At 38.8% G+C, this 26,914-nt stretch overlaps 1 protein-coding gene across 5 annotated transcripts in view; it reads left to right on the forward strand.

Moving 5' to 3' along the window:
* TRAPPC9 (trafficking protein particle complex subunit 9) overlaps positions 1–26,914 on the forward strand; it is a 475,345-nt gene that overhangs the window by 157,260 nt on the left and 291,171 nt on the right. For all 5 annotated transcript variants that reach the window (XM_042809120.1, XM_042809123.1, XM_042809124.1 and 2 more), the window contains one exon: positions 7,498–7,608. In XM_042809120.1, coding sequence (XP_042665054.1) covers positions 7,498–7,608 — 111 coding nt within the window. The remainder of the gene's footprint in view (positions 1–7,497; positions 7,609–26,914) is intronic.

The raw sequence follows: 26,914 nt of genomic DNA on the forward strand, positions 1-26,914 counted from the left end.
GTGCGATCTGTTGCCTAATTTTGATTCAGATACCAGCCCTCCTGTCAGAAGAGGTGATGTTCTGTCAGTTAGCAGCCGTACTCTGCTCCAAGGAGTTTCACTGGGTATCATCGTACGCTCACTGAGCTGCCAAGAGTACTGATGGAAAAGACTCATGCTTGGAAGTTGTTTGCCTCTGGTCGTGTTGCTGTAATCCTTGATTTGCTTATTTGTCTTGGAAAGGAAATCATCCTGTGATTACTAATCAAAATTGTAATAAGATAGGCTCTGCGTGCAATGTAGGGTACTTTTTTTCTTTTCATCCCTTGCCATTATGCCATCTACACAAAAGTAAATGAGAACCATCTCCAAAGGCTAGAAAGTGTGGATTTGTAGATCAAGTCCATCCATAGTGAAACCAGGATACTGCATTTCTTTTTGGGTAAGGCTTGGTCTTTCCCTTCCATTCTACAAATTCAAGATGATGAGCAAAGTAAATTTTTTAATTTTCTTAAGGCAGCCAAGTTTTCTTCTGATCTTAACGCTGCCTTACAGCTTCAGCTACACATCTTTCTTGGCAAGAGTAGAGGCTGAGACTGTCCTTGTAGTTGAGTCAGATTGAAAAAGAAAAAAGGCGACACTGCAGGTCTGACACTGTGAAGTTCAGGAAGTGCCATTTCATGTAACTGTAGGTTCATTTCCCTTTGTAGCATTAATGTATTTCATTTAATGCAGTGATGTAGTACTGCTAACAAGGCATCAATCTGTAGTAATGCCTGCAGTGTATTCCTAGTCTAAGACATATCTGTGTTTGGATCATCAGTATAAAATTTTTCCAACTTGGGCTTCACTTACTACAGAGAAAGAATGATCTTGTTTGTGTGGAGAGTTCTCAGGAGATCCTCTGTTGGATGGGCAGAAGTTTGGACCTTAACAAAACCAGATATGATTTTCAAAATTTCAGTTCTTGTTTCCATGATTGCCCACGTTTTTGGTACAATAAATTGCAGTTTGCACCCTGCAGGAGCCAGGTTTGGGTTAGAGATTCTGCTTATCACTCACCAATGACAGAAGAGTAAATAGCATGTTTCTTCCTATGTTCTAACAAATGTTTTGGTTACACAGTAGAAAAGCTATTCAGTATTTTTTGAAACAATTCTTGCACTTTTGGAACTGAATTTTTAAGTAAGTGTTCTTACTTAATACATTAATACATTTAGAATGAGAGTCAGCTACCTGCTGATGGGCTGCAATTTCTGACCTTACGATTTTCAACATTTCGCTCCTCAAATGCTGTAGATTTTTAAAGGGAAGGCCAGCATCTTTCAGTTGGCCGCCTGAAGATCAGTCATTGTAGTTTGTTGTGAAGAAGGCCAAGCTATAGCCTGTTTAGAATGACTTGGTATCTCCACAGTGTTCAATTCACTCTTATATTAAAAACAAAACAGCTGAAAAAGAAACCATGCTAATTCAATTGGTTAGACTGATTAACCATTTATAAAAACTGTCAAGGAGTGGGTTTCGTAAATTTTTCTTTTGTGTTCTCGAGACTGGATGTCTTTCTAGACTACATTCTTTATTTAAATTCACACAATTGAGCTGATGATATATTTTAATGAGTAAGAACCCATGACACATAGATGTTTAGGTCCAGTGGTTAGATCATCTTGCTAACCCTAAACTCTGCTAATTATACATGTTGCAGTGAGTTCATGGAAGTGCAGCAGATAGTAGCTTACAGATTGGGAGCACTGATTTTTGAGATCAAAATGTTAAATATGTAGAGTTTGGCAAATGAAGGTGTGAGAACATAAATCTACAAGTATTTATAGATGTGCTGGGAATATTTAGCATAAATGAGAAGGTTTACAACTAGGAAAAGTCGGATGAGGACAATTCATAGAATCATAGAATTGCTCAGGTTGGAAAAGACCTTAAAGATCATCGAGTCCAACCACAACCTAACCATCCTACCTTAACTAACATCCCTCTGCTAAACCAGGTCCCTGAGCACCACATCCAAGTGGTTTTTAAACACGTCCAGGGATGGTGACTCAACCACCTCCCTGGGGAGCCAAAATCCCTTTTAATAGTAAGATATGTGAATTTCTGAGTTAATAATCTAAGGTGGAAAGATTTATTTATAGGAAATTCAGTAAAAATTAAATGGAACTAAGGAAACTATTCAAAACAGAATAGCAACAGCAAAGATGCTTAGGATCTAGAATTTATATTCTAAATCATTGTTTTGCTGTGTTATATGAAGAAACTGTGCTTGTTGGTGGATCTGAGGGAGCTGGGTTGAATTCCAGCCTGCGTTTGCCTGTTGTCATTTCCAAAAGCTTCTCTTCTCTCTCTGACATTGTTTTGATCAGGGATATTGGGTATGACCATTTAAAAAGAAGGCATGAAAGAAACAAAAATTCTGGGTGTGAAAACACTCTTTCATTTCAGTTGATGGCAAACTAAGCTGAGTCAGGATGCTGATAACTTGCCAAAACCCCTCTGAGTGTTTCTTGTTTGAACTGACTTTAGAACAAAGCTAGAAACAGAATGGCAATAAGTTTATTCACTGCAGTGAGCTGTCATTAGAGCATGATAGCTGCATCTGGTTTGTAATATTGTGTTAAATGTTACTGAAGTATGTCCTCTGATGTCATTTCAGAGTAGGTCGGAATAGTAATTGCAATACCCCTGCAAGAAATTTCTAGATCACAGTGTAATTGCCTCTTGTCTGAGTTCCCATGGCCCCACTTTTGTGACTATTTCTGTAATCCTAACATTGTAAGGCTTTTAATACATGGTTTGATTCATCATGTCACCAGCTTCTCTTTGTCTTACGTCCCGGGTTCTATAAAGGAAGATAATATAAATTAATTTATGCAATAAATCTCCAAGACACAGTAGAATTAAAAATAAATAAATCTTATCTTTTAGAGTTTGAAGTAAGTACTGACTTAATTGTGCACGTTATTCTGAGACCTTTTGAGTATAATTCATCCAACTGAGAACATCTTTGTAATTCTATCTTTTGCCAGCACTGCCTCCTGACATACAGCCTTCCATGGTACTTGTAAAATAAAACCTTGCACGTGAAATGCGCGGTAGATTCTTCTAAAGGAAACACGGGAGACAAACAAGGAAGATAATTGAAAGGGAAATTGTTTGCAGAATGTGATTTTTAGCATTTTTCCACTTAGGCTTTGAAAATGCTTGGTTCAGAACAGCAAGATGGGAATCAAAGTAAAATCCTTTCTAGAACTTAACCCAGAGTTTGTATACATCCATCTCTGTTTAAATTGATCTCTTAATACTGTGCAATATGTGTACATCATTCTGTTCAGAAAAGATATCTATTTCCAATTTCTGGTGTGTTTTGCTGGATAGTTTTAAGTACAGTTTCCCAGGAAAATGAAGTTTATATGATAACTCTAGGTAAAATTTGGCTAATTTCTCCCGGTGGCTTACCCTATACAGCCCTTCCTAATCCACTAAATATTTAGTGTAAAATATTACCTGGTGGTACATAGTTTGTTAAAAGGTGAAGAAATTGGGGTAATTCAGTAAAATAAGATGATATTGAGCAAACATTGGATAGTCCTTCCCAGTTCCTAGAAACACAGGCTCATGACTGCTTTTCTTCAGCCAAAAATTTTGGTAGACTGCTATGGTCTGTAGTAAAATCATCTTCGGATCTATTTATTAGAATGAGTGTTCAATTTTTTTTTTTTTTTTTAAATAAGCTTACACACTTCTCAAAGAAAACTCATTTACCTCATGTGGAGGCAATGGCTGATGGTCTCAGATTTTTCTCAATTGCCTTGAAATCCTTAAAACAATATGACATTTGAAATTTTTCTGGTACAGAGCTTAGTTTAAACAACAGATTACTGGATTAAACTGTGTGCTGTGTTCCCCAAATTCATGCTGGAGTTCCTTTATCACCCTTGTGTGAATATGATTTACTTCTAAAATATCATTGACTGACACTGAAGTAGGTCATTTCCTTCCTGTCTTTCAAAGAAAGGTTTTCTGTAAGTTTATCTGTAGTGAAAATTGATATGAAGAGGGAATTAGGCTTTCTTACTAATTCTTTATTTTCCTGGAACTTTCATTTTTGACCTGCTTGTAGCTCAGTTTCATCCGTTCTACACAGTCCTCCTGCTTGTGACATGGCAGAAAATAAAGAGGAAAAAGAAAGTTTTTTTCTACTTTACAGATCTGAAGTAAATTGCTCTTTAACAACTTGCAGGCTTTCTTTTCTTCCCCTTTTATCGTAGTATTACATATAATTTACCAGAGTTTATATTTTGTCTTATTTCTAGTATTCAAACCTTGTTTCAGTCCATATATTTTTGTAACCTGAAATTGTTTGTTTTTTATTGCTCTAATAGTAGGTTTGATGCTGATACGTAATTACCCTGAATTGTGGTGTAGTATTTTCCTACTGCCTTCATGTTGCCTGCAATCATTTTATACCTGTATCTTACTATTTTTCAAGTACTGTAATGGTTCTCTAGCTCTTTTATTTTTTACTGAAGATTTCCTTATTTTGCTCAAAAGTGACAAGGAAAAAATATTTTCCCTGTAGGCCTATTTTTTTGTGGTGCTTGTTAAGGGTGAGCAAAGTGTCGTCACAGATAATTTTCACTGCATAATCCAAGAGTTTTTATTCAGGAATTGTTAGAATTAGTGACGGTGTTCAGTTGTGAAGGTCCGCTGGTTGTAAAGATCCCTTATATTTATAACATCAGTTGTTTTATTTACAAAACTTTGATTCTGCCACCAAAAACTATTGTACAAAGCTTGTATGAATGTTATTTCAAACGACTGTTTGTTTCTTTCTGTGGGATAAGTAAAAAATTGCTTCCATGTCGAGTTTTATAAGCAAAGAAATCTCTCTTGCAAATCATGTGTTAGCATCTGCTGGAGAGACAGAAGCTTTCTGTGGCTTTGCAGGGCTCGTCCCACTGCCAGCAGTGAGATGGAAGCCTGGCTTGCTTTCTCATTCCTTGCTGATACCAGGTTAGCTACTGCCTCTCGCAGTTGTTCCTTTTATGTGAGCTGTATAGGCAGGGAGTTTCTGCTAGAATCTGTGACTCCGTATTTGTTCAAAATGCATGAGTTTTGACATGTTTGCTTCAGGCACTCAGGTACCTTTGTGCATTATCTATATTCAGTATTCACTGGAATTTTACCCGAAAAGAGCAAAAACCCTGAAAAATACCAAAAAGCACCTCTACTCTCCCACCCCCCGTTTCCTTTCTGCTTTTCCTTAGAGGCATGGTGCTGTCCCCAGGCAGTGCTCACTTGTAGCTCAGTGCCTGGTTGCGTGTGGTGTTGCTGTCACTTGGGGCTGAATCCCATACTTGTAACAATGTCCCATCTCAGGGTTCTGCATGGCATCAGTGCGGTTCCTCCTGTACGCGCCCTGGATATACTCTCTCTTGATACAGCAAAGAATGGCATTACACACCAGCGGAGCTTTTTCATAAGTGGAAGAGCAGCTCTTATACTCTTGCATTGTCAGAACTTAATTCTCTCTGGAATAACTGGAGTTGAATTGAAATTCTTACACAGTAGGAGAAGTGTACTTGGTTACCTGAGGCTCTCAACTGTATCTTACAGAGTTTGAATGTGTGTTACTTGAAAGACTGCTCTGACAACCCTTATCTTGCCAGTTTGTTTCTCTTTCTTCCCTTCTGGGGAACTTCTGATTTCATGTGAGCTCCCTCTCAAGTTTCTCAGAGTAGCTGTGGATGCCTCATCCCTGGAGGCGTTCAAGGCCAGGTTGCATGGTGCCCTGGGCAGCCTGACCTGCTGGCTGACAACCCTGCCCATGGCATAGAGTTGGAGCTAGGTGATCATTGAGGTCCCTTCCAACCCGAGCCATTCTGTGTTTCTCTGGTTCTATGATAAGTTAAAGCTGCTAATGAGTTTTATTTCTGACATCCAACACAAGTTGCTTTTCCCTACTTAGTGTCTGTGCCAGCAATTACATGGGTTGTAATGATCTATAATCTCTGTACAATAGCTACACTACTTTATTCTGTAATTCCCAATGACAAGTCATGTAATGTTGTTATAAATACATTTAAACATTGAAGTCATTTATAGTTAAAGATGAATTATAGTGATGCTTATGGCTGGGATATTTTCCTTGATTAAGTAGCTTCTGAGGAAGTTTTGAATTTCAGACTGGACTGATAAAGCATTATCATATCTATCTGATTGCATTTGGCATTTTCTATCCGATTCTTTCTGATTTTTTGCTTCATTTGTATTACACTACAATCTTCATTCAATGTTCCTGTTTATACATTATTTCACAAAGAAGTTTAGAAATAAGACTAAAAATCTACAATAAAGTTTCTTTTCTATAGCTCTGTCAATATTATTTCCAAATATAACCGAAAACACTGTATATTTCCAATGAATGCATCTAGGGAAGTTTGGATTTGAAAGACAGTAGCTGGTTAATATAAGACCTTCTGTTAGTCCTGTCTCTGTGATCCTTTTTGTAAGAAGGAACAAAGTTGTCTCTCCTGGAGGAGTTGGCATAATGCAGAAAGCCAACATTCTCCAGCCTGTGAGCAGAGTGAGGCCAGAGGAGGCCATGAAGGTGATCTGAGGGTTAGAGCACCTTCCCTACAAGAACAGGATGAGAAAATTGCGGCTCTTCAGCCTGAAGAAGAGAAGACTCCAGGGAGAGCCTATAGTGGCCTTGCAGTACCTGAAGGGGGGCAATAGGAAAGCTGGGGAGGAACTTTTTATAAGGGCAGGTAGTGACACAACAAGGGAAAATGCATTTAAACTGGAGGAAGATTTAGACTAGATAGCAGGAAGAAATTCCTTAGTGTGAAGGTGGTGAGACACTGGAACAGGTTACCCAGAGAGGTTTTAAATGTTCCCTCCCTGGAAGCGTTGAAGGCCAGGCTGGATGGAGCTTTGAGCAACCTGATCTAGGGGGAGGTGTCCCTGCCTATAGCAGGGGGTTGGAAGTAGGTGATCTTTAAAGGTCCCTTCCAACCCAAACCATTTCATGATTCTATAATGCATGGAACTGCTCCCTTACAAACTGAGCAAGGATTTAAAGTTTTGCTGCTTAAAAAGATAAATGTCAAGGTAGTATGAAGTAAGAAAACCTGTCTTGTGTGAATGCTGAAAGAACTGAATAAAACATGTGGCTTTTTCCCACAGAATTGAATCTTAAAACAACAGAGTAAGAATATATGCAGATGATCAAATGCTATAGGACTTAATATTATTGGGGTCATAGTTGTCATGGAACTCTAATTGAATATATGCTTCTGTCAGGTTTTAGTTTTTTAAAAAAGGTATTTGTACTAAAAAAGTAAGATATTGATATAAATATAAGGCATCTACTATCTCTTGAATGTACGTGTTTTTCTATGCAAGCATAAATATTTATGTGTAAATGTTTTTTCAGATGTATGTATGATTGTTCTGTGGTGTTTTACTGACATTGTGATATCCTTTTTTCCCCTGCCCGAACAGCACCCGGCAATGTCATCTACTTCTTGATGTCTTCAATTCCACAGAGCACGAGTTGACCATCAGTGCTAGGAACAACGAAGATTTAATTCTGCACGCTGGAGAATGTCAGCGGTAAGTCCTTTCCTATTTTGAGGGCCCTGCTTTAAAGCATATTATTGATTTCTGCCCCGCTGTTGATATTTGGGGTCTTTTTTTTTAAGGTGTTTCATTGAGTTCTAGAACTTTCTCAAGTTAATTTCTTTGGCTTTGAATCTAGTAAAGGATAATATATGAAAGGGTAGGTTGTGAAGTAGGTTTATGGATGTAGCACTGACCCAACTAGTTCAATTGTGTTCTTAGTTAATGTTTTAATATGATTTTTATGTGGTCTGAACATAGTTCTTCCACTGTTAAAATCAGAACCCAATAGATCTTATCCTTTCCCAGTTTGAAATGCTCTTTTCTCCATGTAGTTCCCCCGACTCTTTGTCTGTTTTTATAGAAATAGAAATGGAATAAAGAAAAATAAAATTGCTGAATAAGCAGTGACAATTTCTGTAGTGAAAATATTCTAGAATTAAGTAGACTCTTCTATGTGTTGTTTCTTCCAACCCTACTGGGATGATGTAAATGCTGTTTTGTACCTAACTACATCCTGAATCACCATGTTGTGTCTGAATGGAATTTCTACAACTGACTCTACTCTAGGTATCTTGTTTGGTTTTTCTCCTTCAGATGATCATTTTGCCTAGATAACATCATTTTCATCTTGAAAAGATGAACCACGAGAAAAGATATGTTTCAGTTTGGTCATAGACATCACAATTCTGTTCTTTGGGAGAGTTCTCTTAAGTCGTACAATTGATAAGCATTTAAAAGGAAATACTTCAAAGTATTTAAATTTCAGCCTGAATATTATTTTGAAGTAGAAATACATCAATTGCAAGACAAGCAATTGTGAAAAACAAGTACAAAGTATCTAGGAATATCAGTAATATGACAAAAGGTGTCTCAAGGTTAAATTCTGTCAACTGTTCTTTCTGAAGAAGTGGACAAAAATAGTGGTAACAAGCAGTGCTTCTTCCTTTTCTAATTTTTTTCAGAAATAATTCACTCTTTTCAGAAAATCAGACTAAGTACTTACCAAAATGTGCATATTCATATCTGTGTTCTCTGTATATTTGTGTACGAATTTTCTACTCACAGTTTTTGGGACAATATGTAATATGATTACTTTGCATCTCCTTGTTTGAATTGCTTTTCTTTTAATAATTGAACTTTACATATCCTGAAATCATTACATTTTAATGGATAAAAACTCTTTTGATAAGACTTTTGAAGCAGTCATTTAGCGAAGTGGATTTTCACAGAATCACAGAATCACAGAATCACCCGGGTTGGAAGGGACCTCAAGGATCATGTAGTTCCAACCCCCCTGCCTAGCAGGGCCACCAAACACACACATTCAGATCAGGTTGCCCAGGACCCCGTCCAACCTGGCCTTAAACACATCCAAGGACGGGGCATCCACAACCTCCCTGGGCAGCCCGTTCCAGGGCCTAACCACTCTCCTTGTATAGAACTTCCCCCTAACATCCAACCTAAATCTTCCCTCCTTCAACTTGGATCCATTTCCCCTAGTCCTGTTGTTGTCAGCCCTTTTGAAGAGTTTACTCCCCTCGTGGGTGTAGGTTCCCTTCAGGTATTGATAGGCTGCAATGAGGTCACCCCGCAGCCTTCTCTTCTCCATGCTGAACAAGCCCAACTCCCTCAGCCTGTCCTCATAGGGGAGGTGCTCCAGCCCCCTGATCATCTTAGTCGCCCTCCTCTGGACCCTTTCCAAAATCTCAATGTCTTTCTTGTACTGAGGGCTCCACACCTGGACACAGTACTCCAGATGGGGCCTCACAAGAGCCGAGTAGAGAGGGACGATCACCTCCCTGTCCCTGCTGACCACCCCTCTCCTGATGGAGCCCAGGATCCCATTTGCCTTTCGAGCTGCCAGAGCGCACTGCTGGCTCATGTTAAGTCTCTCGTCCATCAGGACCCCCAGGTCCTTCTCTGCCGAGCTGCTCTCAAGGACCACTCCTCCCAGCCTGTACGGGTGCCTGGGGTTCTTCCGGCCCAAATGCAAAACCTTGCACTTTGCCGTGCTGAACCTCATTAGGTTCACCCGAGCCCAGCCCTCCAGCCTGTCGAGGTCCCTCTGAATGGCATCCCTTCCTTCCACCATATCAACCGCACCACTCAGCTTGGTGTCGTCAGCAAACTTGCTGAGGGTGCACTCAATTCTCTCATCGATGTCATTAATAAAGATGTTAAAGAGCACTGGTCCCAAGACAGACCCTTGGGGGACACCACTTGTTACCGGCCTCCACCTGGACATAGAGCCATTGACCACCACCCTCTGTCTGCGGCCTTTCAACCAATTGCTTATCCATCGGGTCGTCCACCCATCAAATCCACATTTTGTGGCTCTTGGAAGAATTTAAGCCTTTTAAGGACATTGATATTAATCTTAATGCAAAATATTTTATTGTTTTATTTGTGTTTAGGAATTGCAGAGAGTTTTCTACCACTTCTAAACACATTTGTTATTTCTTGAATGATAAACAGTATAACTTTCAACTATATATTTATAACTAGGTATATATACAACTAGTATCTGTATGCATTTGTGACTGTACATGTAGCTCCTACATTACTTGGAGGTTTATTTTCTGTTCTAGTGAATCCTCTGCAGAAACTTAGATGGAACATAGCTGAGCCTTAAAATCAGCCAACTCTTTCTACTGTGGAGCTTTGGATAATTTTACAAAAAACAAGAAATCTTCCCCTTTTTTGAAGCACTGGTCCTAGGTCTGTGTTTGGTAATGTAGAACTGTCATTCACAGGGGGTTACTTTTGAACCAAATGTTTCTGGCCCAGATGTACAATGTTTTTCACTAAGACCTACTATTAGGATATCTTTTTTCATCTCCAGGCATCGATTGCTTTTCAATTTGAGTGATATTTGAGGTGAGGCTGTTCAGTAAAGGTCTTTTTTCCCTCCTTCCCGGTATCTTCCTGGTTCTTTCTTCATTCTTTATATTTTCCTCATTCCACTTTTATTTGAAGTGTAACTTTTCCTCCAGTTCTTACTTTGGTTACTAGTGATTTCTTTTGTAATTTACTCTCCCTCCATTCATCACCATCATTTTGAAATCTCCTGTCCTGATGAAGGTTCTGGGAAATTGTTTTCCTCATCCCTGTTCTCATTGCTTGAGATTGTGTTTATCATATTTTCTGCCAGCAAACCTAAGAAGAAGAATAATGGTGCTTCCTGCTTACTGTTTGCCTCTTTACTTCCCCTGGATATTCAGAAACTAAAATAACTTGGAAGTTTCTGATGCGTTGTTTCTGCTTTCTATATTATGGAGCAGGAATTCTCTTAGAAAAGCTATTGGAAATTCCAGTCTTCGGATAGTTTTCTAGACTAGTGGAGCTTTCCATCTGTAAAACTGTTTCTTGCATTGTCTGCTGTGTATGATTGAAGGAGGTTTGCTGTAAATTAGAAATATTTTCAATATAATCAGCAGTGAAACTGAAATTGTTTATCACAGTGATGTGGGATTTAATAGATTGTTCAGAATTAGAGGAATACAGCAGGCAGCTCCAGGAGGGGATTTTATTATGTAAATTAACAAAGAAGTGTTGCTAGTAGCAGTGATTTTGGTTTACTGAAAAACAGGTATTGTAATAATTGTGTTTCTTACTTGATTATCAAACCATTAAAATTAAGTCTCATGACAACCCTAATTTATCTCTAAATCTCTTCATAATTTATGCTAATAGTTGTTACCATGTTTTGTGCCCCAGGATATCTCATTTTATACAGCATACCATACTTCACCTTTACATCTCCATTCTGTGTGCAGTGTGTCTGTCTGCGAGGAGTGGCAAACATCATAATCTGTGGAAGATTTACAAGGCAGTGGTCTTGTAGCTAAATCCTCTCCTCTGTCTTTATGGTGCAACACAGCTGAGTTTTCTGAGTCCTTGTCGTGTTTACACGACTTCACAGTTAGTAACTGTAAATGTAGCGCTGTTAGATTAAGGTCTGTTTTGGCCTTGGTGTGAGGATCATGAGATTCAGTGCTTTCGACTCTACGGGAACAGAGCTGGCCGAAAACTCGAATTGTGAAGAACAAACAGGACCTTGATAACAGCAGTCTGGAGAAAAGGGTCAAATATTGCCAGCCATGGAGGAGCTGCCAAGAATCTGGCAACTTCTTCACCAGGTACATGAAATGAGATCTGTAATTTTTTAGAATTGTATTTCCCTATGTATAGAAAAGACCCCTAAAGTTTTTGAACAGGTGTATGACTGGTATATTACATCATAAATGAGGACATCCTCTTATGGCCATTCAAATGACAGAGGCTTCGGGGCAGCGTTTACAAGTTCTGAAGTACTGGTCATAGAATAGAATTGTTTGGCTTGGAAAAGACCTTTAAGATCAAGTGCAATCTCCAGCCATACCTACCGTGTCCCATCACTAAGTGTCTTAGTGTTACGTCCACACATCTCTTTTATCCAGGGATGGTGACTCCACAACCTCCTGGAGCAGCCTGTTCCAATGCCTAACCATGCTCTCCATGAAGAAATTCTTCCTAACGTCCAGTCTAAAGCACTGCTTTCACAGTTGCCTGGGCACACTGCTGGCTCATGCTCAGCCGGCTGTTGACCAGCACCATGTTCTTTTCTGCAGGGAAACTAACTGTCCAACCACTCTTCCCTGTGTCTATAGAGCTGCATGTGGCTGTTGTGGCCCAAGTGCAAGATGACTCGTGAATGCTGATGGGAAGCAATATGATGGATTTTTTTTTTTTTTTAAATCTCTTTCTTACACACACACACATATATATATATTGTACATAAGTTTGGGAATTGAATAATTAAGTAATTAATTAATACATACCACAGCAGCAAAGTCAATGATCAGAAATTAAGAACTGCAAGCCAAGAATTCTTTCTGAGTAGCTAATTCATGCCCTTTAGCAGGACTATAGGGCTAAATGAGTGAGCTTTCTTAAACAGTCCACTGCGGTAAGTTATTATTGTCAAAGTCAAGCATTCCTTGGTTTTGATAAGTGAACTTATATTGACCTCAGACTTTTTAAAGTACTTTTTTGTTAAATTCTAATGGCAGTCAAGAACAATGAAATAATGAAATTATTAGTTTTATTTTTATACCTCTCATAATAGGGTTTTTTTTTAGCCATGAAAAATAAGGTTATTTTAAAAATTCTATGAAGGCCAGTGATTACTGCTTATTTAAATACGTTGCTTAATTGGGCTGTGAAGTCTGTGAATATCTGATTAGACCTAATTGGCTAAATGTTGAATTTGCAGAAGTGACATTACTCTAGAAACTGGTTGTCACGTTTGTGTTAAATACTTACTATTTTCTTTTGTAACTGCTTGATAATAAAAGAATACTAAGCTAAATGGAAGTGTTGTATACTGAAATCTGGAGTACTAGTTAGCAATGCACAGGTTTATTGAAAACATTTTAAAACTTGTCCCCTTCCAGAGGGTAGGAGAACCTAAAGATTCTTTGCCCTTTCAACAGTAAGTTCCCTCAGTAAATTTGTTGTCCTGTGCATATAAATCATGATAGTTATGACACGTAACTGCCATATAAGTTTTAATTAGTGCTTTTGCTTATGACAGGACATGTTTTTTTTTATCAGAGATTATTTCTTCCTTCCATTGTTGTTATGGTTTGTTTTTTTTAAAGACAAAGTCATGGTGATGAAAGTTCTCTGTTGTCATTGAGAGAAACTGAAATTGCACAGCAGTTTCTCTGACTCTTCATGTTAAATACGTGGCAAGCTGAAAGGTTTTTGGGGAGCAGCAAGCTGATTAAAAATAAATAAAGGTTGTATTAACAAAAATAGTTTTCAGGGTAATAGATTATGTTTTCTAGACAGTTGTTAAGTGCATAGTTCTGTTGTGTAAGGCTTTTTGTTTTTATTTATTTTTATTAACAACCAAATCAATGTCTTAATATGCTACATAATTTTGAACTAATAATTGGCTATTCTTAGCAGAGAAATTGGAAAGGAAATGTATGTATGTTTAGGGAGGGTTTGTGTATTCAGCACTGGTCAGATCCACTTTTTATGTATATTTCAAAGGACTTGAAAGTTGGAGATGTTATGGATAAGATCTACGAAAATGGCAAATAATAAACAGAACTATGAAGAAGTAAAGAGAAATAAAGGGAATAATAAGGAGAAACTTAATTTGGGTTGCTTTGCAGTTGAAGCACTCGTGGACTCTCTTCCTCTGAAGGGACCTGCTTGTTTGGTACAGTGCAGGAGTACGGTGGTTGAGCAACCAATGATTTTGGATGGTTTTGGAGCCTCAGTGTGGGTGCTGCAAAATAAACGAATGCTATAGGAGAGTTGAACAGGCAAATAGAAATATGGAATGGTAAGTGAGAATTAAATCATTCAGTTCTGTTCGCACGTGTTTAAGAAGAACAGGATCTTGTGATGGAAGATGCAGACAGATAACTGATGAAAATGATGTAGACTTTGAGTTTGGTTTGACATGTACAGTAGAAATTAAAAGAAACAAAGTTGGGGACAGAGAAGGGCTCTCTTTTAATTATTAAGGGAGGTGAAAACAGTTGGTAAAAGCCAAAGTGGAGGCAGAGGTCCTGGCTTCTTCTGACGTGTCCTTTGGCAAATGGCTCAAGACCAGTCCATAATTGCAGGACTTTTTAGCAGGAAGAACTTTTCAAGTGCTATGGTCCTGCGTTTGATGATAAGAAAACAAATGCCCCTTGCGGGTTTTAACAGCAGTAAGTGTGGCTAGCTGCTTGTTCGTCTCTCTGTTCCCTCCCCAGTGGGTTTTGTTCTGGATATAGTGTATTTCTGTGGGCAGTGAGCAAGAGAATTGTGAGATTGCACAACTCCTCGTAAGGTTTTTTTCCTCTTCCTCAAATGTAGGTGTAAGCAATTTAACAGCTCTTCTAAATCAGGGGTGACTAACCAGCTGGATGTAGCCTGCATGGCAATTTTTCACTGAGTATTGACTTCACCTTAGGAGACCCAATTTGCAATGTTTCTAATATTTTGTGTACTGGGGGACAAATGTGAGTGCAAGCCAAGTTTGTCTCTGACAGAATTTATTAAATGTAATAGAATATAGCATAAACAAAGCTAAATGAGTTGGCCCCTATACAAAATATTTCATAGATGTTAGTACACATTTGCTATCCTAGTGTTGGATCTGGAAATCACTCCAAATCTGATGTGATGTAAGCGACAAATAAAGATGGATACATGGAGTGCTGATCATAGGCAATTCAGGGTGCAAAAGCTCTCTTGAAAAGAACTCAAAATAATTGATTTCAGAATTCAAATTTTTTGTAAGGGGCATTTTCATGGGAGGAATCAAGCTTGTTTCTTCCTTCGTTTCTTTAATACTCAGGGGAAAAATTATTTGTATATTGAGTTGTGGATACTAGACACTTATAGGAATATATTTTGTTCCTTAGTAACTAGCAGTCTTAAGTGGAAGCATTACACAAAGTGCAGACCTATTAAAAATTGACTGAAATGATAGTACTTTTTCATTTGTTTCTCACTTTTGTACAAGATAGGTGGTAAGAGAAAGGAGGAATGCAAGAAAATTTGTAAGTGCTTCTTTTGTTAGATAACAATGGATCAACAAGTGAAACAGGAAAAAATACTGCTTCCTGAAAGAAATCATAGTGTAAATCAAATTTTGCTTGCACTTAATTCACACATATTGATGCCTTTGGGTATTTATTGTCATAAATAAATGGATAATGTTTCAACACTGAAGAAAAAAACTGGACGCTGAAAGTCGACTGTTAGCAGCCTTTCCCTGGATATCATTTCCTTCATTAAATGAAAAGCAGGAAGAAACATGTAGGTGGAAAATTTGAGGATTGGTAAAATTGGCTCATTGGTAAACTCACTCAGTATTCCCAAAGCTACCAGCGTTACATTGTTCTTGCTAGGCACATGCTCATATGAATTGGCCCCTCTCTCACCTTCCCTCATCCTGTAAGACTTTGTCCTACCAACATTTTTGTTCATACTGCCAATGGAAGAGTAAACATTTGGGTGCAGGTACAGCTGGTTTCTGCAGTGTATATATAACTCAACTAACTCAGCTGACAGCGTGCTCTGTGCTTAGGAGCGCTGCTGTGTTTTGCTGCTGTGGTGGCTGCATTAATGAGGTGAAAGGAGATTATCTTGAATAGCTACCAGTTAGTCTGGTCTAATGGCCAAAGGATTTATTAAGGATACACTCCAGTATTGCACTGATTTGGCTTTCTGCCTGCTCTCTGATCTTCTGTTAAAGATCATGATGGTGCAGTGCAGGCTTCCCGAGGTTGGAAATGAATACATGCAATTCCTATTAATTTGTTTTAGATGATCAAAAGTGTAATTAGGATAGTTGTTTTAAAGTTCCTTTAGAGAGGAAAGTCATTTAAAATTAGCACTTCAGTAGTTTGAATTAATTTGTGAGTCTTGACATCCATTTCCATCTTCCTTCATTAGAAAAAAAAAACAAAACTAAGACACCAGTGATCTGAGAAAGTCTGAAAGATGCTATGTAAATGCTGTGGTATATAAAGCTGCTTTTTTTTAATGATGCTTTCATTCTACAGTGATAGGGATTTTTTCATAAGTTTGAAATAGTCTTTTCTTTCTTTTTTTTTCCTTCTGATGCAATTATATCAGGGTCATAGACAAAAAGCTGAAGCCTTCTTTGGAGTAGTGAAAGGATTTATCTGTTCCAAATTTCTTTTAAAAAACTACTGTGTTTGGGTAAATTTATATGCCATATGCTACCCTACCTTTACACACAGAGTTACTCTACGTAGCGTTCCTTTCTCACTCCACTGAAGAGTACCTACTGCTTTAAGAAAGAAGGGTAATTTGAGACAAATAGCTGTCGTGTTTGTGTCATAGTATTGCCTTACCCTGATAGCTCCATTAGTTAATTTAAGTAACGTAACAAAACTTGATTATTTGGTTACCAGGTTCAAATACGTTAATTTTATATATTGTCAGCTTCATTTTTAATCGCTATGTAGGACAAAACCATCCCTGGCAGTCTTTGGAGAAGCAGGGAGATGTATGGTGTGGAGACCATAATCGTTCCTGGCTTGGACCACTTTGTCTCTCCCCCGCAGCCCACTCTTTCACTGGCTGGGTCTTCCCAGGGAAGTGTTTCACCATGCTGCCTTGGTATGCTCTTGGACAACACCACATCATTCTGAGCACATTTGCTCCTTTTTGGAAAGTGCACATTGCTTGTCATTTCCTTACAGGGGACAAATACAGTAAAAACAAAGGATGCTTTAGCGTAGGGATTTAAAATGGTAATAGTTTTCAAATTCAATCATAGAAGCAATTTAATTTTGTGGCCCTCAAAAGGAGCTTTACTAGAGGTAGAGGATTTCTAAATCAGAATACTATAGTGTTCTGATTTCCTTCTAGTGATGTAGGTGTGTTTATAGCCTTCCCATCTCCAGTTTTAAAATCACTCCTTGTCTTACATAGTGCTTTCAAGCTATGAAAGATGCTAACTTGTTGGAAACCTTCCAGATTAAGCATGTTGAGCTGTGAGGACATGGCCCTAGGGATGAGGGTAACATGTAGTGAAGAAGGCTAAATACAGATTTCCTTCAATTTTTTATTTTTATTTTTTTTAATCGTCTGCATTGAATTAGTGTGCAGAATTGAGAACGATTAAGCATGCTTTTATACAGGGAAGTTGTAGCTCATAAATCTATTAATGTTCTGTTAAATCATTAAGTTGTGGGTAAGGAAGATTTAATGTAATTATTGACATATGGCAATGGTCCTCATGATAGAGGATCTGATTCACTGTGGGATTAAAAGGGAGAGTTAATTGGTTAAGAGAAAGGGGGCAGAAGAGTCTTCTGTGTCAGCGTGGAGGCCGGTCACAAATGGTGTCCCTCAGCGGTTGGTGTTGGGACCGGTGATCTTCAACATCTTCATCAGTCACATCGAGAGCACCCTCAGCAAGTTTGCGGCTGACACCAAGCTGAGCAGTGCAGTCGATGCATTGCAAGGAAGGGAAGCCATCCAGAGGGAGCTGGATGGGCTGGAAAAGTGGGCTCATGAAAACCTAATGAGGTTCAATAAGGCCAAGTGCAGCATGCTGCAATTGGGTCGGGGCAATCCCAGGTATTTATATAAACTGGGGGAAGATATCCTTGAGAGCAGCTCTGCAGAGAAGGACTTGGGGGTCCTGGTGCATGAAAAGCTGGACATCAGCCATAAATGTACACGTGGAGCCCGGAAGGTCAGCTGTGTTCTGGGCTGCATTAAAAAAGGAGTGGCCAGCAGGTAGAGGAGGTGATTGTCCCCCTCTACTGGGCTCTTGTGAGGCCCCATCTGCAGCACTGCGTCCAGGCCTGGGGCACCCAGCACAGGAAGGACGTGGAGCTCTTGGAGCGGGTCCAGAGGAGGGCACTGAGATGATCAGAGGGCTGGAGCACCTCTCCTATGAAGAAAGGTTGAGGGAACTGGGATTGTTTAGCTTGGAGAGGAGAAGGCTTGGGGGAGACCTCATTGTGTCCTTCCAGTACTTGAAGGGAGTGAATAAACAGGAGGGGAATGGCTGTTTACAAGGGTGGGTAGTGATAGGACAAGGGGGAATGGTTTTAAACTGAGACAGGGGAGGTTTAGGTTAGATATTAGGAGGAAGTTTTTCACACAGAGGGTGGTGACACACTGGAACAGGTTGCCCAAGGAGGCTGTGGATGCCCCATCCCTGGAGGCACTCAAGGCCAGGCTGGATGTGGCTCTGGGCAGCCTGGTCTGCTGGTTGGAGACCCGGCACATAGCAGGGGGGTTGAAACCAGATGGTCAATGTGGTCCTTTTCAACCCAGGCCATTCTGTGATTCTATGATGAGTGAGTAATCACTTTTTTACAGTAGAAATAAAGTCATCAGTGGAGTCCTTCTGGAGTCCATGCTGCTCAGCCCCTTCAGAAAATATTTGGAAAAAGGAGTAAGAAGTAGGCAGACGCCTGATAATAAATTGTGGGCTGTAATTTGGGAAGTCAGCTATGTGGAGTTCCAGAAGAATGGGATAGTAAAATAGGAGATGCAGTATTAATAAGCCCAAAGTGATGAATAAGGTGGAAAAGTGATCAAAACTTGATATAGTGTATAGCATTAAATAGCCAAGATGAGCACTGGACTGTCTTTTAACTCTTAGAAACTGGATGTGGACTACAAGACATACATAAGTATCTGTGCAGTGTTCAGTGGAAGTTGAATAAAAAACAGCCATCTCATTAGGAAGATGGAGTGGTGAGGCACTGGCATGGGCTGCCATGGGAAGCTGTGGACGCCCCATCCCCGGAGGTGTTTAAGGTCGCATTGGATGGGAGCCAGTGGACTTTGAGGTCCCTTCCAACCCAATCCATTCTATGATATTTTTCAATAGACACTGTACCAGTGCACGGAAGGACATTTTCAGACCTCTATTACAATTTTGCTAAATGAAAAGGTGGGACTTCAGAACTGTTTAAGATGAAAGGAAACCCTATGTTAAGATAAGTATGTATGAATAAAATTGACAGTTAAAACTGTAATTCAAGGTAGATACTGTCTTCATTTTTTCCAAATATAGCGTGTGCATGGTGTTATCTTGTATCCTCAGCACTCCCCGTCATGAGCACAAATGCTTCTAATTCCCTATAATATTTTGAATTTTCAAATATCACAGTTATAGCGAGGCCTTCATTTCATAGTTGTCATTTTCTTCTTTGATTCATCTTCTGAAATTATATTTTTCAATCCAGAGTGCCTTTGTGTTACACATGAATGTTTCATCACCATTTTTAATTATGTTTTTGTGGGGGCTGACAAACAGTGAACTTTACTGTATTTTTGGTTTCTTTCTTTAGACTTAATAAATTTTCCAGCGCTTATTATTAATATATAAAAACAGTTCTTCATCTTATTGCATATTTAGGAAAGATAAAACTTTCTGAAGTTTGTATTTCTTTTGAAAATGGAATTTTCATCTTGGATGGTTGTTCCTAACTTGAAATATGTCTCAAAGCATTCACAGTATCCATCGTTTGACCATGTTTTCTACACGTTTTGCAATATTGTGCCTTATTCTGAGATTATATGGTAATGATTGCATTTCTGAAATTCTGTTTCCTTTTATGAGCACACTAATCCTCTAAGATGTGTTGAGATTTACAGATAAAAACCTTTAATTCACAAGAATGTTGGGTTTATGAAGCAGAATTGTGTAAAGCATAAATTTATTCATGCTTTTGTTCATCAATATCTCTTTTTATACTTTCCACGATTCTCAAATTTACTACTTCTTTCTGTTCTGTGATGCTTCTGCTATCAGTGTCTTTATAGTTGTTGTGTTGTGTTTGTAGCAAATGAAGGGGTGGAAATTCTGCACAGTCTAACACTTATTTCAGGTTGCTGGGTATGTCTACATGGATCAACCTGCTGGCTCAGTGGTTTGTGATGTCTGTCATGGTCAGGATTAGATCCCAGTTATGGATGGGATCAAGGGATGGGACTGTCTGCTGTAACAGTTGGTGAGGAAATTGGTTTCCTGATTCTTGTTTTCACAAACTGAATTATTTCATGGAATCATAGAACTGCTTCAATTGGAAGGGACCCCTAAAGATCGTCTGGTCCAACTCCCCTACAATGAACAGGGACACCTACAGTGAAGTTGCTTAGGGCCCCGTCCAGCTTCACTTCTTCTTGAGAGTCTTGCCATGTCCACACTGAAGGTTTCTTGAAACTACATAACTTGTAGAATTTGACCAGTGCTTTAATGTGTCTGTGCACACCTTTAATGCAGTTAAAATAATTGTTCCTCTGGGTATGTCTTCAGAAACTAATTTGATTTTGGAAAGAATCTGTTGAGTCATTGTTTACAAGAGAATTTTTTTCTCTCTCGATTATTACAACTTCACAGTTTACCAGGTCACCTATATTTTTTCCTGGAGTGTTTGTCTTTTTTTTTTTAATGTTCAAATTGCAATGTATGTCAGCTCCTCAGAGCACATGGCAGCATATTAATTCTAATAATAGAAGCATGTGTAGCAAAATCCTGACCATAGCTGCATCTCAGCTAAAACCTTTCCCTTTGATTAATGAGGACCCAACCTCTCAGCTGTACCTACTGATCACCCAAGATTCCTTCCAGAGTCTTTGTTCTCAGCCTTTTCTTTTTTATCAAAAAGGTGTTAATGAGTTGTACAACTCCCAGTGAGTTGGCAGAGCTTAAGCAGCTTCAAGGAGATCTAACACCTGCTAATACCAGTGTGAAAGCTTGGCTGCTAGGTTGCCAGGACTGCGTTTAACCTATTTGAATCATAAACTGCCTTTGATCTGTTTTTTTGTACAGCGTTCTCCAGTGCTTTATTTTTAGGAGATGCATTACCTGGAGAAAGAATGTTGTATTTAATTCAAAAGTTTAAAATTAGAGAAGCTGCCTGTTTGTGACTGATAATCAAGTACAGTGTAATCGTAGAATCATAGAATCACAGAATGGCCTGGGTTGAAACGGACCACAATGATCATCTGGTTTCAAGCCTCCTGCTATGTGCAGGGTCGCCAACCACCAGACCAGGCTGCCCAGAGCCACATCCAGCCTGGCCTTGAATGCCTCCAGGGATAGGGCATCCACAACCACCTTAATAATTCATTCATAATAAGAATTCATTCATAGGAATTTTTTTAACTTTTACTAAAGTCCTTCTAATGGGATTCTTCTGTTTCATAAAGGTTCGATTCAGAACTGAAGCAGACTGAGTCAGGAAGAAACTTCATGTTGCACAGGGAAGAAAATTGTAGGGAACATAGCTACGTGAAGAGTGAGGGTAAGAATAATGAATGGCAGTGAATGAAACCAGCTGCATCCCACTGATCTTAGTGTAAATGAAATACCACATTCAGCTGGCCCAGGTTTTTTAGAATGGCACTGTTTTTTAACAAGCCACAGTTAGCAGTGCAGTATAGAGGAGCTGGGGCTCAACATGCTTCAGTATTTTTTCACAGTCCTGAAAAATACATCATTGAGCACCCTGATGTGAACTGTGTTATTCTGTGGGAATAGCTAGAAATTGGTAGAGGCTTGTCTTTGCCTACGAAGCACGTGGTGGCAGTGACAGCCCGGGCTTGTGATAGTTTTTCATAGATTCTAGAAGTACAAGTGGACTTTGTGAACAAAAAAAGAGAAACATCTGTTATTCAGCCTGTTCACATTGAATACTTGTTTGTTTGTATTTGGGAACGAATACCAAAGGGAAATCTGAGATATTTTCTAACTGGTAAACTATATTTTGCAAAAATAATAGATGAGCACTGGGTTGTCAAAGAAGGCAATTCTTGAAGTTTGATAGTGTCAGCTTCTTGCACACACACAGATAATATTTTTCTTATTGTGAGTACTGTGGTTGTATCTTTTCAGGTACCTGAATGATGTGTTTCATGGCCTTACTGCGTTGTACAAGTTGAGAGCTAATTTTATATTGCAAAAAATAGGCAAAATGTGGATATGGCTGTAAGTGTAATCTGTTCAATTTGAGTAAAGCTTACACTGAGGTCTTCACAGTTTAGTGATTGAAGAAATGCTAAGAGCATACAAAATTAAAGACACTGGTATTGAAGCTACTTGGGCAGCATTTTATTTTCCTACTGCTCTTTGTGAAAAGGGGGCTGGGAAGCAAACAGCTTCTGTAAATAGCCTGCCAGGCTACTGCTGCATCCAGTTCCTTGTGTGACAGATACTGCATTTCTCATTAATGTTACCTTGCAAGTGCCTCTGGTCGCCATAGTAACTATCTCTGAGCCCTATACCTTAAATTTATCCTGACAAAGGTTATTGTGGCAATTCTTACTAATTGAGTTTTTTTTGTTGTGCTTTTTTTTTTTTTTTTTTTTGCTGCTGCTATTTTTAACACATCCTCTCCCCCTGTATTTAAGTTACAGATCCTAAGTGGAACAAATGGGCAGAATGACTGCTGAGAAAATTCTTTCAGGGCAGGGCAAATGGGCAGCTGAGCTCCACAGTTTGTTCTTCTGTGCTTCGTCAGAAAACTCTCACTGGTCACTCAAATGTTTTCTGTTTTGTCCATCAAATATTTTTATATAAAATGATATAGGTGCTTTTAAACAAGGTTTTGGTTGGTGTGTGCAGATACTACCAAAAATTAGTTGTGTTATTTATTATCAGATATTGCTACCAGCAGAGATATGAAGAAATAAACCATATCCTGAGGAGGTGAAAAGCTGATTTAAAGCAAGACTCCAATAAATAGAAGATTTCACAATAAGGAGAATTAGCCTTGTGTTCTGTTTGCACATGGGACAAGGTAGTGTATTAGCATGAATGCAGTTACCTGGTACAGAAGGTTGAATTAAGAAGATACGCATGGGCTGATGATACCATTATTTAATTTCCTGTAAGTGTTTTAGAGGACTACTGCTATACCATTTCCAATGGCAAAGTACTCTCAAATGTAATTGCATGATTAACTTCAGGTACATTTTCCAGGCAAAGCAGTGACCTGACCAGAAGTCCCAGCATATCCATTTAATAGGGGCAGAGCAGCAGAGAAGAAAAGTTGTGGGTTAAAATGAGGGGAACCGTCAAGCACTGCAACTTCTGATAACATGGAAGGAATAGTTCAGTTCTGCTGAACAGCAAGAAATGGGATTAGTGCTGTGATAAGATACAAAAATGTAGCCATAAAGAAGGCAACATGATAAGAGTCAACCCTAACCCTAATCAAACCATGCTCTGAGAGGACAGGGAGGGTAGAGAATTCCAAACCCTTCAGGAAGGTGAAGGATATGGATACACATTCAGACAATTTGTGCATGGTAGAGTTCACCCTGAGGTGCAGCCAGCAGTCATTTTGACTCCTTTCTTTCGGGATGTAGGAAAAAGGCTCTGCAACCTTACGGATTTTTCTCTTTAACATTGAACTTTCCAGTGTTAGTATTTTCATTTCAGTATTGATATGGGACAGCAGTTAAGTCTAGGGCACAACAAACTTACAACAAGTTAGAAATGCTAATAGTTGATTTCTTCTGAGGCATTAAGGGGATGAATTAAGTTGCACTGAAACCCAGAAATATCTCCCCCAGAAGTTCTTAGAACAATTCAATATATATATTTTCCAAGCTTTGTCAGAATGAAATCAGAAGAACTGTAAATTCATGGTTGGGGATGGGAATTTACTACAAGAGCTACTGGAGTCTCTATGAAAATCTGAAAAAAAAAGCATCAGAACATTTGGGAGTTCCATACGTGACTCAGAGGTTTTGCAGGTGTATGTTCCATTCAGCATTGCTTTTCATGATCCATAAGTAGGACCAGACTCTCAATCTAAAAGCAACGCAGTAAGCTCAGGAAGACTGGCATTGGCTTTCAGTTTTTTTAGTTCTCTTTCTTTAGCTTGAAGGATAAGTTTGAGGACAAGTCTATGCTAATTGGATAGAAAGGATTTATATTTTGTTTGTGGCAAGTCTGGCTTTTGCATAATTTAAAATCAGGGTAACAGAGCTTTGTGAGGTATGAAATGGATATTTTGTCACTATGAAGCCAGTTCAGTGAGCTCCTGGGGAAACCTCATTCTCCTTTGTATGCATTAGATGCTTCAATTTCTGACACTCTTGAACTTCCTAGATTTTGCAGTGTTGTTTATTGGTATGTCTGAACAGACTTCAGAACTGATATTTGCTCATTTTTTGAAATTTCACTCACTGAATGTAACAGGTAGTGAACTTGAATTGCAAAGTCCGTCTCGCGTGTTTTTGATCCATATGCTAACACATATTATAAAAGAGGTGCGTCTTGTGATTTGGGGCCCAAGAGACAGACTGGTAAGAGATTTTCTGGCTGTCACTCAACAGGAAAGTGCCAAGAGCAGAAACACAATCTGCCTTCCTGGGTTTGCCATGGCTGTTGCCTTTGAGTGCGGAAATGGCTGCCCTGGCAGCAGCTGAATGTCTAATGTGTACCTGAAGGATGATATATGCAGTGATACCAGGAGCTGGGATGCATGAAGAGCTGCTTGAGGATTCACGGAAGTTTTTACTTTTCTGGTCTGAACTGTAATTGATGATTACACTCACTTAAAAAAAAAAAAATTACAGCTTTCCTTAAGACTTTTTTTTTTTTTTTTTTTTTTTCCTGTGGTCAGTCCTGAAAATGCCAGAGCCCTACTGGAAATCTAAAATTAAATGCAGTGTGAGGAAAACAGCACTTGCATGTTGTCATAATGCCTGAAGATTTTCAGCCATTTAAACCTAAATTTTATGTAGCAAATTAGACTCATTTGTGCTGTATAATTGAATTTCTAGCCTAACACCTACTGAAGAGTTTTTCTTCCTGTGTTGATCTCTCTGTGATGTTGACCATTAACTGTAATTTTTGTTCCATTTCTTCTCAGTTCTACCAAGCAATTTAGTATCTGTTTTGTTTGTAAACTCATTGACAGCAGTCTTCTTCCTGTGTGTGTGTGTGCTCTGTGACACCAAGTGATTTTGATCAGTAATAAGGATTTACATTTGCTGCTTCAGCAATTACAAAAGATTAAGGAATGATACAGAATTATTCAAAAATAAGAAAAATATTCATTTAAGTTTCAGCCCTGTATATGTTCTCAGATCTTTCATTTTGGCATATAGAATGTATCTAATACATCATAGTATGGTTTTTTTTTTTTTCATTAGTACAGGGGGAAATATAAAAAATATTTTTGATACTGAGAATATAACAGATTCTACTGAATTATGAACTCCAAGTTTTATTCTTCATAAAATACTTCATCATAAGATCACTGTTCGTGGAATGCCCTAGAAAGGAGGAAATGTCAGACAGAAGTTGCCTGTAATATTAGTCTAGAATCTTGACTGATTCCAAATGTGTGACCTAGTTTTGGAAATACTGCTCTTCTATTGACAAAGTGCTGGAGAGCCTTAATCAATGTTGTTAGAAAACAATCTTGCAGTTGTTGTGTAGGGAAAAAGATGTTTATGAGGAAATTCTTCTGATACAGCAGAATACTGAGTTAAAGTGAAAACCTACTGAGAAACTGCCCTTTACTAAAACATAGACCAAACTGTGACAAGCCGAAGTGGTGAAGGAAAGGTTAAGCTAACAGTGAGTTTCAATGGAAATTGGTAATACCCAAGTTTTAAAAGAATGTAAGTTACTGTACAGCAAGTAAGGATTTAATCTGATTTTTCAAAATCTGTTTTGCAGACTGTATTAAGTCCTATTTCCATATAACTAAGTAAACTTACAGGCTGAGTGGATTACTCACACATTCAATACATTTCTCTGCCTTCTTGCCATATGAATCCAATTTATGAATGATTCACCGTAAGAAGTTTGTGACAGCTCATGGATGGTAATGGTGTAATAAAATCTGCCACAAAAATTAATTTGTTTGGAGCGACATGAAATTTTATCTTCATGCATGAAAATATAAATCAGGATCTGATGTCAACTGAGCTCTTCAAATTTCTCTCTTTGTATTATTGATGACACTAGATATGGTTTAAATACCCATGCTCCAATCCCTGCATCATTTCAGCAGCTCCATGCTGAACTCACTCCTGGAAGTCCATATCTTGTACTGGGAAGCGCAGCAGTGAACCCAGTACTCCAGATGCTTCTCAGCAGTGTTGAGTAGAGGGAAGGATCACCTCCCTCAACCTACTGGCAGGCTTCCAGATGCTTCCCACCATTCTGGCAGCACAATCTTCTGGTATATTGTCTTCTCCTTTCACTTTTGTGTTATTTGCAAATTTGCTAAGGACGCACTCTGCCCCATCATCCAGGTCATTAAGTTGTTAAACAGTATCTAGTGTTGCCCTCTGGGGTACATCACTACCAACTGACCTTCAAATGAGTTTTGTACCACCAATAGCCATCCTGTTGACCTGGTCGTTATTAATTTTTATTAATTATTAATTTTTATTCCATTTCACTGTACACGTATTTGACCTGTAGTTTGTCATCTCATTTGTGAAGATGTTACAGGAGATGTGTCAAAGGCTTTACTAAATTTGAGGTGTATACAACATTCTCTGCTCTTCCCTTGTCCCCCAGTGAGGTTGCTCAAGTGTGATTTCCCCTTCTCAAATCAGGGCTGACTACTCACAATGGCCTTGTCCTTCCTGTGTTTGGAAATGCTTTCCACAAGGACTTTCCCCATCGCCTTTAGATTTAGGCAAGCTGACTCACCTCAGCTGTAGTTCCCTGCCATCCTCCTCGTTGCCCTTCTCGAAGACAGGTTTGACATTTGCTTCCTTTCAGTTCTTGGGAACCCCTCCCCATCACCATGACCGTTCAGAAATAACC

The sequence above is a fragment of the Centrocercus urophasianus genome, unplaced genomic scaffold, assembly GCF_019232065.1.
Source record: "Centrocercus urophasianus isolate 14NV4802_14NV808 unplaced genomic scaffold, USGS_Curo_1.0 seq_11, whole genome shotgun sequence".
NCBI classification, from domain to species: Eukaryota; Metazoa; Chordata; class Aves; order Galliformes; family Phasianidae; genus Centrocercus; species Centrocercus urophasianus.